We start from the raw sequence: 13599 nt of genomic DNA, 5'->3' as shown, positions 1-13599 counted from the left end.
AGGACACACAGGAAGCTTCCTCTCCCATCTCCCATCCTTGGGTCCGAGTCTGTATCTTGTTAGCATCTTGTGGATCCCCTCACCTGCAGAGAAGAAGGGATAAACCTACTTTTGCAAATTGTATCCTTCCAAGGCCATGTCAGAATAAATAATCAGGTCACATGTGTCAAAAATATCCGGAGGTTTAAATTGTAATGGGGTTTCCTTTGGACACAGCTGCTACATTTCTTGGACTCTTCCTGAGTTTTTTGTCCCTAAAGGATTGGCTTCTGTTGGAGGATTTTTATTTATTTAATTTGGAGGGTTATAATCATCATCAAAGCCATTCTGAGTCTTTCATAATGTTGTGTGTCTCAAAAACTCATGGTAAGACTTAGGTTGGTCACAGTGGTCGAAACCAAACCCCGATTCCCAGGGCTTTTCCTGGGGGGCTGCCTTCTCACCTCTGAGCAAAATGAGGGCTGCCTGCCAGGATGATGCAGGCAGTCGTGGCCATGAGCACTGACCGCAGAGTCCAACTCCAAAGTGTTGTTCCTTGACTTGAGTTTAAAGATGGTATCTGCCTCTTGGAGCGGTCATGAGAATTACATGACCGGACGTGAGTGAGGGTGAGTAGAGGGCTTACAAATGGCGAGATTTCCTAATATAGAACACAGTCAGCTGCAGCTTCTTAAAAGTAGATTCCCCCCCCCTTTTTAAATCCATTATTAAATGAGTTCAGATTCATGAAAGAATTTTGAAAATATAAACAAGTAAAAACAGGAAGATGTTTGGTCCCACCATTCAGAGCAACCACCTACATCTGATTCACCCTCCCTTGTAGTCATTATTCCATGCAAAGGCTTGGGCTATTTTTTCCCACTGTTGGAAGCATGTGGAACATAAGATGTTGTGTGTCGCATGTAAGCCTAATATCACAAAACCTTCTCACATTATTTCAGACTTTGTAAACCTAGGGTCTTTTTTTTTCTTTTCAGTTTAAGTTTTTGGTTATGAAACCATGGTTCCAAAGCTGAAACTGTATCATAGCTGGGTGTGTATATGTAAGTGGCAACCCCTTTCCTCCCCCACCTGGTTCCCTGCTTCTAACCATTTTATTTATTGGTGATTTGCTTTCTGGTGCTTGTATAATGAGCATTTTCCCTTCCTTCCCACATGAAAAGTACCACACTAATATCTGTACCTTGCTGTGTTTTCATTGAACAGTATATCCTGGAGACCATTCCATATTAGTAGAGTTTTTCCTCATTGCTTTTTATGGCATTGTGTGGCTGTATTTTAGTTCATTCAGCCAGTTTCCTAAACAATGGACATTTAGGGGTGCCTGGGTGGCTCAGTTGGTTAAGTGACTGCCTTCGGCTCAGGTCATGATCCTGGAGTCCCAGGATCGAGTCCCACATTGGGCTCCCTGCTGCTCAGCAGGGAGTTTGCTTCTCCCTCTGACCCTCCCCCCTCTCATGTGTTCTCTCTCTCTCTCTCTTATTCTCGCTCTCTCAAATAAATAAATAAATAAAACCTTTAAAAAAAAAACAACAATGGACATTTAGGTCCTTTTCAATTTTGTACTATTACAAATAATGCCACAATGAATAACCTTGTGTAAACATATTTTTTTTACAAGATTTTATTCATTTTTTGAGAGAGTACATGCACGTGAGAGCTCAAGCAGAGGGGAGGGGTAGAGGGAGAGGGAGAAGCAGACTCCCCACTGAGCAGGGAGCCTGATGTGGGACTCGATCCCAGGACCCTGGGATCATGACCTGAGCAAAAGGCAGTCGCTTAACCTACTGAGCCACCCAGGTGCCTGTAAATGTAATTTTTAATGGTTACAGAGTACACCTAATTTCACCAGTCCATTACTTTTCAAAGCTTGCCTCAAACCCCATCATCTGTCTTCCTGCTCTGAATTCTCTCTGCCTCATTCTGAATTATACCTTGGTGACCCCCAACCTCAGTCTCCCCTACCCTGAACTTGAGGCCTAGACATGGACTCTCCAGGATTAGAATCTCAACTTCCCTGGGGTCTCAAACTGATTCTTCCCAAGCTCTCATTTTCCCCCATGGACCCAGATTGAAATGCCTGTGGGAACCCACCCATCTCCCCCTCCCTTGCCCAGCTTCTTTCTGGAGCAATTTGAAGAGTTTATACCACAGTTTATTTTAACATTCCTTGATTGTTTTTGCTTGTTTGCTTGGTTTTACTTTTTATTATGAAAATTTCAAACAGGAAAAGAGAAGGAATCAGACAGTGAAAACCCAATACCTTCCCATCTAGATTAAAAATCCAAATCCCATTTAGATTAAAAAATTGCTAACATTTTGCCATATTTGATTAATCTGTGTATATTTTTCCTGAGCCATTTTAATTTTTTTTTAGGTAGGCTCCATGCCCGACATGGGGCTCGAACTCACAATCCTGAGATTGAGAGTCGCGTGCTCTACTGACTGAGCCAGCCAGGCGCCCCCTAAGCTATTTTAAAGAAAATTATAGACATCATGATGCCTCATATCTAAATACTCCTGCATACAATACAAAAAGTAAGGACATTCTCCATAAAAACATCATGACACACCTTTCAATAATAAACAGGAATTTTTAAAAAGTAGACTAAGTCCCTAGTTTCTAACACCCAGAATTTATTCAAATTTCCTGGTTGTTTCAAAAAATTCTTTTATAACTTATTTTCTAAACCAGGATCCAATCAAATACCGCAGACTGCATATGGTTGGTATGTCTTTTTAATTTAAGGCAGGTCCCCCCTCATTCCCCTTTTTATTTGTCATCAAATTGATTTGAAGAGACTTGGCCCCTTGTCTTGTGACAATGTTCCACATCCTGGTGACCTTGTTCCTTTTATGCCCTATTTCTTTGTCTTTTTTTTAAGCTTTGTTCACTCCGTGTAGTTTCTTTTGGTTTTGATCTCTTTCCCACAAGAGGTTTTCCTCTAATGAATCCTAGGTTGATTGGAATCCCTGCCAATTGCTGGTTGTTTACCTTACTGTGGGTCTTGTAATTATCAGCTGGATCCTATCCTTAGATGTCCTCTGATGTCAGTAAATCTCATTCCCTAAGAAGATGCATCCAATTTCCTGCCTGGAGGGTGTACACCTGAGAACCAGTGGGAAGAAGGACTTTGGACTTTCAACATTCAACACTTAAACATCCTTCAATTGCCCTGTGTTCCAACTGAAAACCTGGGTCTTGTTTCTCAGACCAGAGACCAGAGGCCCTCTATTTTCTCCAGATAATAGACCTCTAGTGTTCAGCTGGGGAAGGTAGGGGGGAGACCACCACCCAGGAGAGGGGGTCTGAGGGTTTAAATGCTTTTTTTTTTTTAAGTAATCTCTACACCCAGCATGGGGCTGGAACTCACGATCCCGAGATCAAGAGTCGTATGCTCTACTGATTGAGCCAGCCAGGCGCCCCTCCAACTGCTGCTGCTGTTTCTTCTTCTTTAAGATTTTATTTATTTACCTGAGAGAAAGAGAGAGCACAGAGAGAAAGGGAGAAGCAGACCCCTCTGAGCAGAGAGTCCAACGCAGGGCTCGATCCCAGGACCCCAGGATCACGACCTGAGCTGAAGACAGATGCCCAACCAACTGAGCCACCCAGGCGCCCCCCTCCAACTGCTTCTTACACAGCTTTTCCACCAATCCTGCTTTTGGCTCTACTTTCACCGTTATTATCCACGGTACCTGTTGCTGCCAATCCCCGAGCCTTTGGGGTATACTGTAAAAGGGATGCCCATTTGTTTGTTTTTTTCTACCTGCTGGCTTAATTTTAGCTTTCTTGGAATTGCCTAAGTCACTCAGCACTTCTCCATCTGCTTTCTGGCTTTCAAAATATTGTTGCTGCCATCCCCTCTTCTGTTTCCTCTTGGCCCTCGTGGGTTTGCATCCTTTCCAAATCCCTTGACTGATGCTTAAGAGGCATGGAAGGAGGAAGCAGGAGTGATACCTGTACCTATCTACCAGCTTTATCCAGTGTTTGATTTAGAAAAATGCTTGATCGGTCTGATGAGGTTGTGGAAGACTTGACCCCAGCCATAGCAGAGCCCCTGGGTATTCAGGTATAGACGAGGGCAATGTGAAGAGGAAGCCGAATTGCCCAGCATTGCACTGAGGGGAGTTTTGAGAGAATTCTGCAACAACTGGAGCAGTTCTCTTGTGTTATGAAGTAATCTCGAGGAGGGCACAGAAAGAGAGGAGTCTGGGTCTAATAATACCATGATGCTCCCATACCAGTTCTGCACGATTTACCTTGGGACTTCTTTTTTTTTTTTTTTAAGATTTTATTTGTTTATTTGACAGAGAGACACAGCAAGAGAGGGAACACAAAAGCAGGGGGAGTGGGAGAGGGAGAAGCAGGCCTCCCGCCGAGCAGGGAGCCCGATGCGGGGCTCGATCCCAGGACCCTGGGATCATGACCTGAGCCGAAGGCAGATGCTTAATGACTGAGCCACCCAGGCACCCCTTCATTTTCCTTTTTTAACGTACATAAGAAAATCCTTTGTGTCTTTTCCCCCCTCTATTTTATCATAATAGTTACTTATCACATGGCAAATACTCTTCTAAGTGCTTGGTTTATATACTATAATTTTTATACCACCAAACCTATGAAGTTGGTACAATTACTGTCCCCATTTGACGCATGAGCAATGAAGCACAAAGTGATGAACTAACCTGCCTAAGGCCACGTAACCAGTAAAGGCTAGAAAATGAGGCAGTGGGGGCTTGTAAGCACTGTGCTCTGTTATCTAAGCATGGCCAAACCCAATCCTCGCTAACATCCTGGACTCTGCCACCCACCACGGTCATCCAGTATTGGTGAATTTTCAGTGTTCCCGGTGAATGATTTATAAGATACCAGGCCCACCCCTGGACCCCCACGTCACCTGTCCCCTGACACTGAAGTGAATGAAGGAGATTTCAGAGCTTCAGGGTGTGACCAACTGTGGTGCAAGAAAAGGCTCAAGGAGAGTGGAGGCTGCAGGAAGGACCCAGGCGACCTGGCAGGGCTGGGAGGCATGGGCTGCAGCATGGGCAAAGAGCAAAGGGCAGACCAGGCCGCTTTCTCCAAATGAATTAGAGGAAGGTGACAGAGAGAGACCTTGTGTTTATGCCTACAAAGCATTTCCAACATTTAGCATCATTTCCTCAGGACAGATTCCCAGGCGTGGGCTTTGGTACATCTTGACTGCCTTTGAATAGAACTGATGAAAGAATTCTTTAGCCAATTTCAGAGGCTTTACTCATTATGAATAAAGAGATCTCCCTAGATTCTTCTAGATCCCTGGTAGGTAAAATTAGGGACCAAATTTTAAGATCCTAATAAGAGCGTTTGGCGCCATAAAACTGTCTTTATTGATTGAATTAACCAAAGACAAGAGATATAAAGTGTTAAAAAGAGAGATGAGTGCATGCTAGATGTTAACTCTTTCGATTAATGAGGAGGCCTGGAGGTACAGTCTTCTCAGGAAGTTATAGTGAGAAATTTGGGCTGTTCCTGTTATTGCCTAATCTCACTGAAACTTGCAATACTTAGGAATATAAATTCCAGTCCTTGGTCCCCAGGCTGATTATAAATAAGCCAACCTCAAGGACACCTTTGCAAGCTAGAAGATGCTCGAGGCAGAGTTGGAGTTCATGTAATTAGCTGTGATTTGTGGGGGCTGTGAGTCAGTTTGCCCTGGGTCCTTAGGCAGCTCTCAGGGGCTTGCCTCCTGGTCACAGAAGTAAGGAGACTGGAGGAGGGTGGGCTTCTTGGTGGACCCATGAGCAGGGTATGGGATCAATAACACCATCTTAGACATGTACTTCTTTTATTTTATTTTGTTTATTTATTTGAAAGGGAGAGAGAGTGCATGGGAGGGAGGGAGAGAGAATCTGAAACAGACTCCGAGCTGAGTGCAGAGCTTAACACAGGGCTCGATCCCACAACCCTGAGATCATGACCTAAGCCGAAATCAAGAGTTGGATCCTTAACTGACTGAGCCACCCATGTGCCCTTAGACATGTATTTCTGCTCTGATTTGCCCCCCTTCTTTTTTTTTTTAAGATTTATTTATTTTAGTGGGGAGAGAGAGAGAGCACACAGGAAAAGGGACAGGAGAGGGAGAGAGAGAATCCTCAAGCCGACTCCCAGCTGAACATGCAGCCTGACGAGGGGCTCCATCCCACAACCCTGAGATCCTGACCTGAGCCAAAACCAAGAGTCAGACGCTTAACCAGCTGAGCTACCCAGGTGCCCCTTCCCTCTTCTTCTTAATAAAGACACAAGATAATGAGGCATATGGGTCCTGCATTTGGAATGCAAATCTGCCTGCAGAGCCACATCCTGGCTGAGCTGCCTGAAAGGAAACAGTTGTAGCAGCTCTCACCAGAAGAGTCCTTCTAGAAGATTCCCGAGGAGAACCACAAGCTCGGCCCACAGCACTTCCCCTCTGAATAGGGGTGGGCGGTGTTGGCCTGAGGAAGATCCTAAGCCAAAGCTAGACTGCCTGAAGAAAAAAATTGGTGTCCCCACAAACGCTTGCAGAAAAGTGCCAAATTGGACTCTCAGAGAAAATGTGAGAAAATTATAATATAAGCAAATCAGTCATGGTTTCGGATAGATTTGGAGCTTGGGAGAGAAGTCCTATGAATGCTGGTCTGAGAATTGTTCTAATAGCTCACTAAATATTTGTTAAATATTTGAATCACCTAAGAGCAACGCGCTTTCTGAGGAAAGAACAAAGACTTTCAAATAGACAGTTCTGAGAAAGCCACAGAGCTGCTCCATAGGATTTAACCGGCCTTATTCAGGGGAGTTTGATAAACAACCCAGCAGCCTTTTCTTCTCAGCTTTCATTTTCTCCCTTCTGATCATTCCCGTGTTTCATGACTTCTAGTTCCTTCATTCGCTTTTACCCCTAAGGATAGGGTCATGGAGCAATCAGGGATACATTCAGGAACAGAATATTAAAGGTGCCATCCTTGTTCTGCATTAAAGAGAGAACATCATAGAGCCATAGAAAATGAAGCAAATCATTCACCTAGAACGGCTCAGAATAGATCATTCCCCTGGCTCTGCACCCATCATTCGTAAATGAATCCAGTGCTTTTCTACAGGATTTTAAAAGATTTTATTCCTAATCCATTTTTCTCCCTAGATCTTTGGAAATATGGCTCTGTAATTTAATGATTACAGGAGATGAGCAAAAGAATGAACTAAATGAGATAGCATCAGCTTGCCTTGTAATGAAGGGCCAAATTTTCCAAATATAGAGCAAAATCCAATTGTGGTGCTCTTGTTTATGATTCCTGCCTAACAGTGATATGAGAGACCCTGTGGGAACACATGCAGGGCCTTGTCCACATGAAAAGCCTTCCCCTTGGCTCGTTACAGTTTGGGGAGATAAACCGTAATGACCAATTTCTCTAAATCACCCTCACTGCCCTGGATAGCAGTCACTTTGCTGGTGGAATAAGACATCCCCCGAAGCAATGAACAATAACCACTAGTTAGCATTAGAGACAGCAAGGCCCCAAAACACCAGGGGATTTTCCTATGGCTGATAAAAAGTAAGAGTTAAAAAGTGTATATATACCACATCTTCTTCATCCATTCATCTGTTGATGGACACGGGCTGCTTCCATAATTTGGCTATTGTGGATAATGCTGGGTGATGCCATACAAAACACAATGTGTATCCCGGATTAAAACCCGGAAAAGTAAGGGAACCTTACCAGAAAGACTGATGAAATGAGAATAAAGTCTGCGGTTAAGTGAACAGTACTGTACCAACGTTAATGTCTTAGACTGGACAGATGCACCATGGTTTGGTAATATGTTAGTTAACCTTAGGGGAAACTGGATGACGGGCATGTAGAACTCTGTTCTCTGTACTATTATTACAACTTTTCTGTAGATAGAAATTTATTCCAAAATAAAAAGTTTATATTAGGGGCACCTGGGTGGCTCAGTCCGTTAAGCGTCTGCCTTTGGCTCAGGTCATGATCCCGGGGTCCTGGGCCTCGTACGGGCCTCGTGTGGGGCTCCCTGCTCAGCGGGGAGTCGGCTTCTCCCTCTCCCACTTCCTCTGTCCCTCCAGTCCCTCAGCTGTGCTCTCTCTCAAGCGTGTTCTCTTTCTCTCTCAAATAAGTATATAAAATAAGTACAGAAAAAGTTTATGTTAAACAAAAGTGAGGGGGCACCTGGGTGGTTCAGCCGGTTAAGTGTCAGACTCCTGATATCGGCTCAGGTCATGATCTCGGGGTCGTGAGACCGAGCCCCATGGGGCTCAGTGCTCAGCACGGAGTCCGCTTCTCTCTCTAAAATAAATAAATAAAATCTTAAAAAAAAAAGTGAAGCCATATTTGCATTGGCTACTGGTGGGAGTATCAATGAGGGCAGGTGTTTTGACGCTGCTCATCAAAGGCTTTAGAAGCGCGCAGGCCCACTGACCTATACCTTCACTCCCAGGATTCTGTCTTAAGGAAACAGTCAAGGGTATTCATCTCAGCACTCTCTTGTAATGGGGAAAGCTGGCTGCAAGCTAAAAGGCTAAAATTAGGACCACAGGAACAATGATGTAGCCACACAGAGGAATATGCAAAGGTACCAAAAGCAATGTGGGAGAAGTAGATTTGATAATGTGGGAAGACTCTCACCATGTATTGTGGAGTGAAAAAAGCCAGCCACAAACTATTTTGTATGGTATCATGTCTCTCTCTCTCTCTCTCTCTCTCTTTTTTTTTAGGTTTTAATCTTTATTATTTAACATTATTGCTTTAGGGAATTTTTTCCCCCTCAACCAGGAACTGAATGCTAATTATATAAAAATATACACATATAAAAAGTAGTTCTCCATTTTCCCAGGAAAAACAAAAAATAACTTCCAGAATATTCAAGTGTTTTGTTTTAATTATAATTAAAGTATTGATCATCTCATTTATTAGCTCTGTAACGTACATATTTAAATTAAATGTTATTAGACAACCATTACAATTTATAAATGTAAGGTGCCACTACTGAGTAAATTGATTCTTCCATGAGTGGATGTGTCCCTTCTCCCACCCACTAACAAAGCAGCAATATGGTTAGTTTAATTTTATGAGTAGATGGTCCATTGCTGCAAATGCTAATTCTCTTCTCCACCGTGTTTTGTTTCTGCGAATGTGTGTAAGTTGGTTAGATCGCACAGGCAACCTCTCTGACGATCAACAGCAAGATGAGCTAGGCTTGGGCTTTCGGTGCAGACTGACTGTGTCTGTCTGAATCAGGTGATCTGACCTATCCTCAGTAGCAAGGACTCTTCCAACTGCTTCCTCAAAGGCTGCTGCGACATTTGTGGCATCTTTTGCACTTGTTTCAAAGTAAAGATAGTCGCCGTTGTCCCTGCACCAGGCTTGGGCTTCTTTTGTAGACACTTGACGTTCACTTATGTCAATCTTGTTGCCCAAAATCACGAAAGGAAAACTTTTGGGCTCTTTCACCTCTGCGTAATATATGAATTCTTTCTTCCAGTTACTCAAGTTCTGGAAGCTCTGAGAATCATCGACACTAAAAGTGAGCAGGCAACAGTCAGAACCTCTGTAAAATGGCGTCCTCAGGCTTCTGAATCGCTCTTGACCGGCTGTGTCCCAAATCTGCATGGTAACAAAATGTCCATCCACCTCCAAATCTTTAGTTAAAAATTCCACACCTATTGTATGGAAGAGCTGGGTATCAAACTTATTGGTCACATATCTGTTCATTAGAGAGCTCTTCCCAACTCCACCATCTCCAAGGAGAATTATTTTAAAAAGTGAAGATTTTCCTAGCATTATTAATCTCATGATTTTGACTTTAGAACCCTTAATTGTTCAGCTCAAGCAGCATCATTATCTCGTGGCCACACAGAGGATGCCCGGGGAGCTCCCGGCTGGCCGATCCAGGTACGTCTCGTTGTACCTGGACCCGCGGGCAGGAGAGCGTAGCGCTCCGGGTGTCCAACTCCAGCTACTCACGTCCAGTGCCAAGGGAACCTCTCTCTCTCTTTTAATCTATGCCCGATTAGGAGAATGGTAGGAGATACACCAACATATAAAGAGTGGTTTTCTCTAGGCAGATGAGATTGTGGGTGCTATGGACTAAATTGTGTCCCCTTTAAATTCATATGTTGAAGCTCTAAACTCCCGATGTGACTGAGTATATTTGGAGATAGGGCCTGCATGGAGGCAATTAGGGTTAAAAGAGGTCCTAAGGGTAGGGTCCTGATTCTACCTATGGAATCAGGCTTTTTTTTAAAGATTTTTAAATTTATTCATTTGTGAGAGAGAGAGAGAGCACAGCAGGTGGAGAAGCAGAGGGAGAGGGCGAAGCAGACTCCCCGCTGAAGAGCAATCTCTCATTCAGGGCACATGCACAGAGTAAGCACAGAGCTGGAAGGCAGCTGTCTGCAGGCCAAGAAGAGAGCTCTCCCCGGAGCCCAGCCACACCGGCACCCTGGTCTCCAACTTCCAGCCTCCAGAACTGTGAGAAAGTAAATATCTGTTGTTCCAGGCACCCAGTCTGCGGTATTTAGTTATGGCAGCCTGAGCTGACTAAGACAGTGGGTATCCTGAGTTTTCTTGTTTTTGCTCTCTTACTTTTCTGTAGTGAGTATGAATTGCTTTATTCTTTGGAGAACAAAGAATGTGACAATTGTATTCTTAGAGTTTCACTTTACCATTGACAGAAGGAAACACAACTCCCCAGGTTTCCTTCAGGAATAGTCTTGGTGATCATTTCCTTGTGGAGTCAACCAGCAGTTAGGCTCTCTATGCTTCCCTCTTGATCTCGGGGTTGTGAGTTCGAGCCCCATGTTGGGTGTAGAGAGTACTTAAAAATAAAATCTTAAAAAAAAATGCACATCTGTGTATATTAACTTAGTTGACTACCATAGAAGCAAGCAAGCAGGTAATATACCTCCGGGTGAGGTTTGGGGAGGTTATGGGACTTGCCAAGGTCATGTGCCTAGTGGATGTGAGGCCAGGACCCAGACCCAGCGCCCATCTCTGTTGTCTGTTACTGCCTGTCCGGCTTTTTCTTTTGCAGCAGTCCTGGGCCATCTCTTGAGTAGGTCTCAGAGAGTTGACTCAGTCCTCCAGAGTCCCGCCCCAGGCAAACTCTGGTCCTCATAAATTTCATATTGGAGACCGAAAGATGTTACTTTCTTCCACTTCCATGCCAGCCATGACCTATTTCTGGGTCTTGTGTTTTCTGGCAACTCAAAGGCTGTGCAAACTTTGATGGAGGCTCAAGCAGGCAGTCTTGACTTACCCTGTGCATCCACATGGCAAAGGTGAAGCCTGGACGCTGGGCTCCGGAAGCAAGGTGGCACTTTCTGAAACTAGCTCTGCTGGACTGGAAAAGTCAGGATCTGTCAGTGTTGGGATCTAGCTTCAGATCTGTTTATGCATTTGTTCCATATTGGCAAATATGAGCTTGGATAAACATCTTTAAATCCTCTTAGGGATTTTGAGTTTTTGTAGTAGTGAATGAGCAGTTGCAAACATAGGCACTGTTTTCTAGATTCTTTTTTTTTTTTTTAGATTTTATTTTTTTTTGAGAGAGAGAGAGTAAGCGGGGAAAAAGGGAGAAGAGAATATCCAAGTAGACTCCCACTGAGCACAGAGCCTGTACGTGAGGCTCAGTGTCATGACCCATGAGATCAGCACCTGAGTCGAAACCAAGAGTCAGATGCTCAACCGACTGAGCCACCCAGGCACCCCTATTTTCTAGATTCTTAATGTTCATAGAGCTAAATAAAAATTTAGGGGGAAAAACGGAAGAACCAGGAAGAATTTGTATTGGTATGGGGATTGGTACTGTTTCTTTGACTATGGAAGTTAAAAAATCAGCTTACTTATAAAGTAAGAAAATGAGGAAAAAAAAAAACCACCACCACCGTCCTCTATGTGCAATGGACACATCAGTGCTTGATATGTGCAAGGCATTGCGCTAGGCTTATAGGAGATGTAAAGCTGAACACAAAACACCTACTCTCAAGATATGAGTAGTCTAGGGTGCCTGGGTGGCTCAGTCGGTTAAGCATCTGCCTTTGGCTCAGGTCATGATCCCAGGGCCCTGGGATCGAGCCCCGCATCGGGCTCCCTGCTCGGCGGGAGGCCTGCTTCTCCCTCTCCCATTCCGCCTGCTTGTGTTCCCTCTCTTGCTGTGTCTCTCTCTGTCAAATAAATAAAATCTTAAAAAAAAAAAAAAGATATGAGTAGTCCACTGGGGGAGATAGACATGTACCCACATTGTTACCCAAGGCAGTCAGGTTTCAATCCTGGATGGTGGTTGGAAATGCGAGGGAGATTATTTTAACTGTCATAGTTACTGGGGATTATCTCTGGCATTTGGGCAGGTCCAGGGATGCTGAATATCCTGCAATCTTGGGCAGTGTTCCATATGACACAAACTTGTCTGGTTCAAAATGCTGAGTGTCTCAAGGGAGGATCCGGTGCAGGAAAAACCCTGGGTGGAGAAGCTGAAGCTTCCAGGGAGAGGACACTGAACTGATGCCTACAGCTGTGTGTGGGGTGTTCCGATAGGCAGAGACGGGCACAGGGATAACTTAGTGGAGGGGCCAAGGTGAGCCAGTGCCAGAAGTGAGACCACACAGGCCACAGACTAGAATGACACGTAATTCAGGGTTTGAGGACTGGAGATAAGACTGGAAACATATAACAGGTCTTGAAATGCCATGCTAAGAAGTTTGGATTCTATTTCTTGAATAATGTGCAGGCCCTGGAAGGAAGTTCATACATAAGACAAAGAACAAGAGCAAAACTGCTTAGGAAGGGTGGCTCTGGGCACAGTGTGTGGGATGGGGCAGAGACAGCTGCTCCCTGACTTTTGGGGTCTGTGATTTACTTTACTTCGCCTCTCTTAGCCTTGGATGCCTCATCTATGAAATACCTAGTGCACAAATTGTTTCCAGGTTTAAATGAGACATTATGCAAAGCCCCCAGCATACATTGCACAGCACGTGGCCATTTTTGTTTGTGGCTTCAGGTTTATTAGTTCCTGCGGCTACCACTACCAGCTGCTGGCTGCACATAGATGTGCAGATTGGCACGTCTTGGCACAAAGGTGTGTTAGCTACTGGTGAGAAGGATGGTTCTGGTCTTTCCCCCTCGATCTTCCTTCCCACTGAGGAAATAGAGGAGGCACAATGGCAGCCCATACCACGTCCCTGTCCCCAGATGGACTATCCCTAAACCACAAAGGAGCTTTTGAAAGTCAACTTGCACCTCTGAGTGAAATTCAGATCAGGGCGGGACTGGCCTGGTGTCACACAGCAGGGCAGTATGATCAGAGTTGGGACTGACCCAGATGTCAGGACCCCCAGCCCTTGCCTCCCTCACACAGTCAGAGGGAGCAAGAACATCTGAGAGAGACCCTCCCTTCTAAAACTCTCCATGGCCACCCAATACATGCAGACTCAGGTTCAGATTCTTCTGCATGGCCTCCAACCGCTGCCCCCCCCCCGGCAACCCAGCAGCCTGTCCCGCCGACACAGCCCATCTCTCTGCTCCGCTGCACACTCCGGCTGGCTTTCCTTGGAAACTTCCTGAGACTTTCTGCCT

The 13599-nt window shown here is 44.7% G+C and overlaps 1 protein-coding gene across 1 annotated transcript; it reads right to left on the bottom strand.

Annotated features, from left to right (window-relative positions):
* Window positions 1-8883: 8883 nt before the first annotated feature.
* On the bottom strand, window positions 8884-9861 carry LOC113937932 (ras-related protein Rab-9A-like). The gene has a single exon (XM_027622909.2). It carries the CDS (start codon window positions 9817-9819, stop codon window positions 9202-9204), a length of 618 nt encoding a protein of 205 aa, XP_027478710.1. The 5' UTR covers window positions 9820-9861; the 3' UTR covers window positions 8884-9201.
* Between the last annotated feature and the right edge of the window lie 3738 nt (window positions 9862-13599).

This window comes from Zalophus californianus, chromosome 8 (genome assembly GCF_009762305.2).
Source record: "Zalophus californianus isolate mZalCal1 chromosome 8, mZalCal1.pri.v2, whole genome shotgun sequence".
NCBI lineage: Eukaryota > Metazoa > Chordata > Mammalia > Carnivora > Otariidae > Zalophus > Zalophus californianus.
The sequence above is the reverse complement of the archived record's forward strand: the minus strand, read 5'-3'. Positions and strand labels throughout refer to the sequence as shown.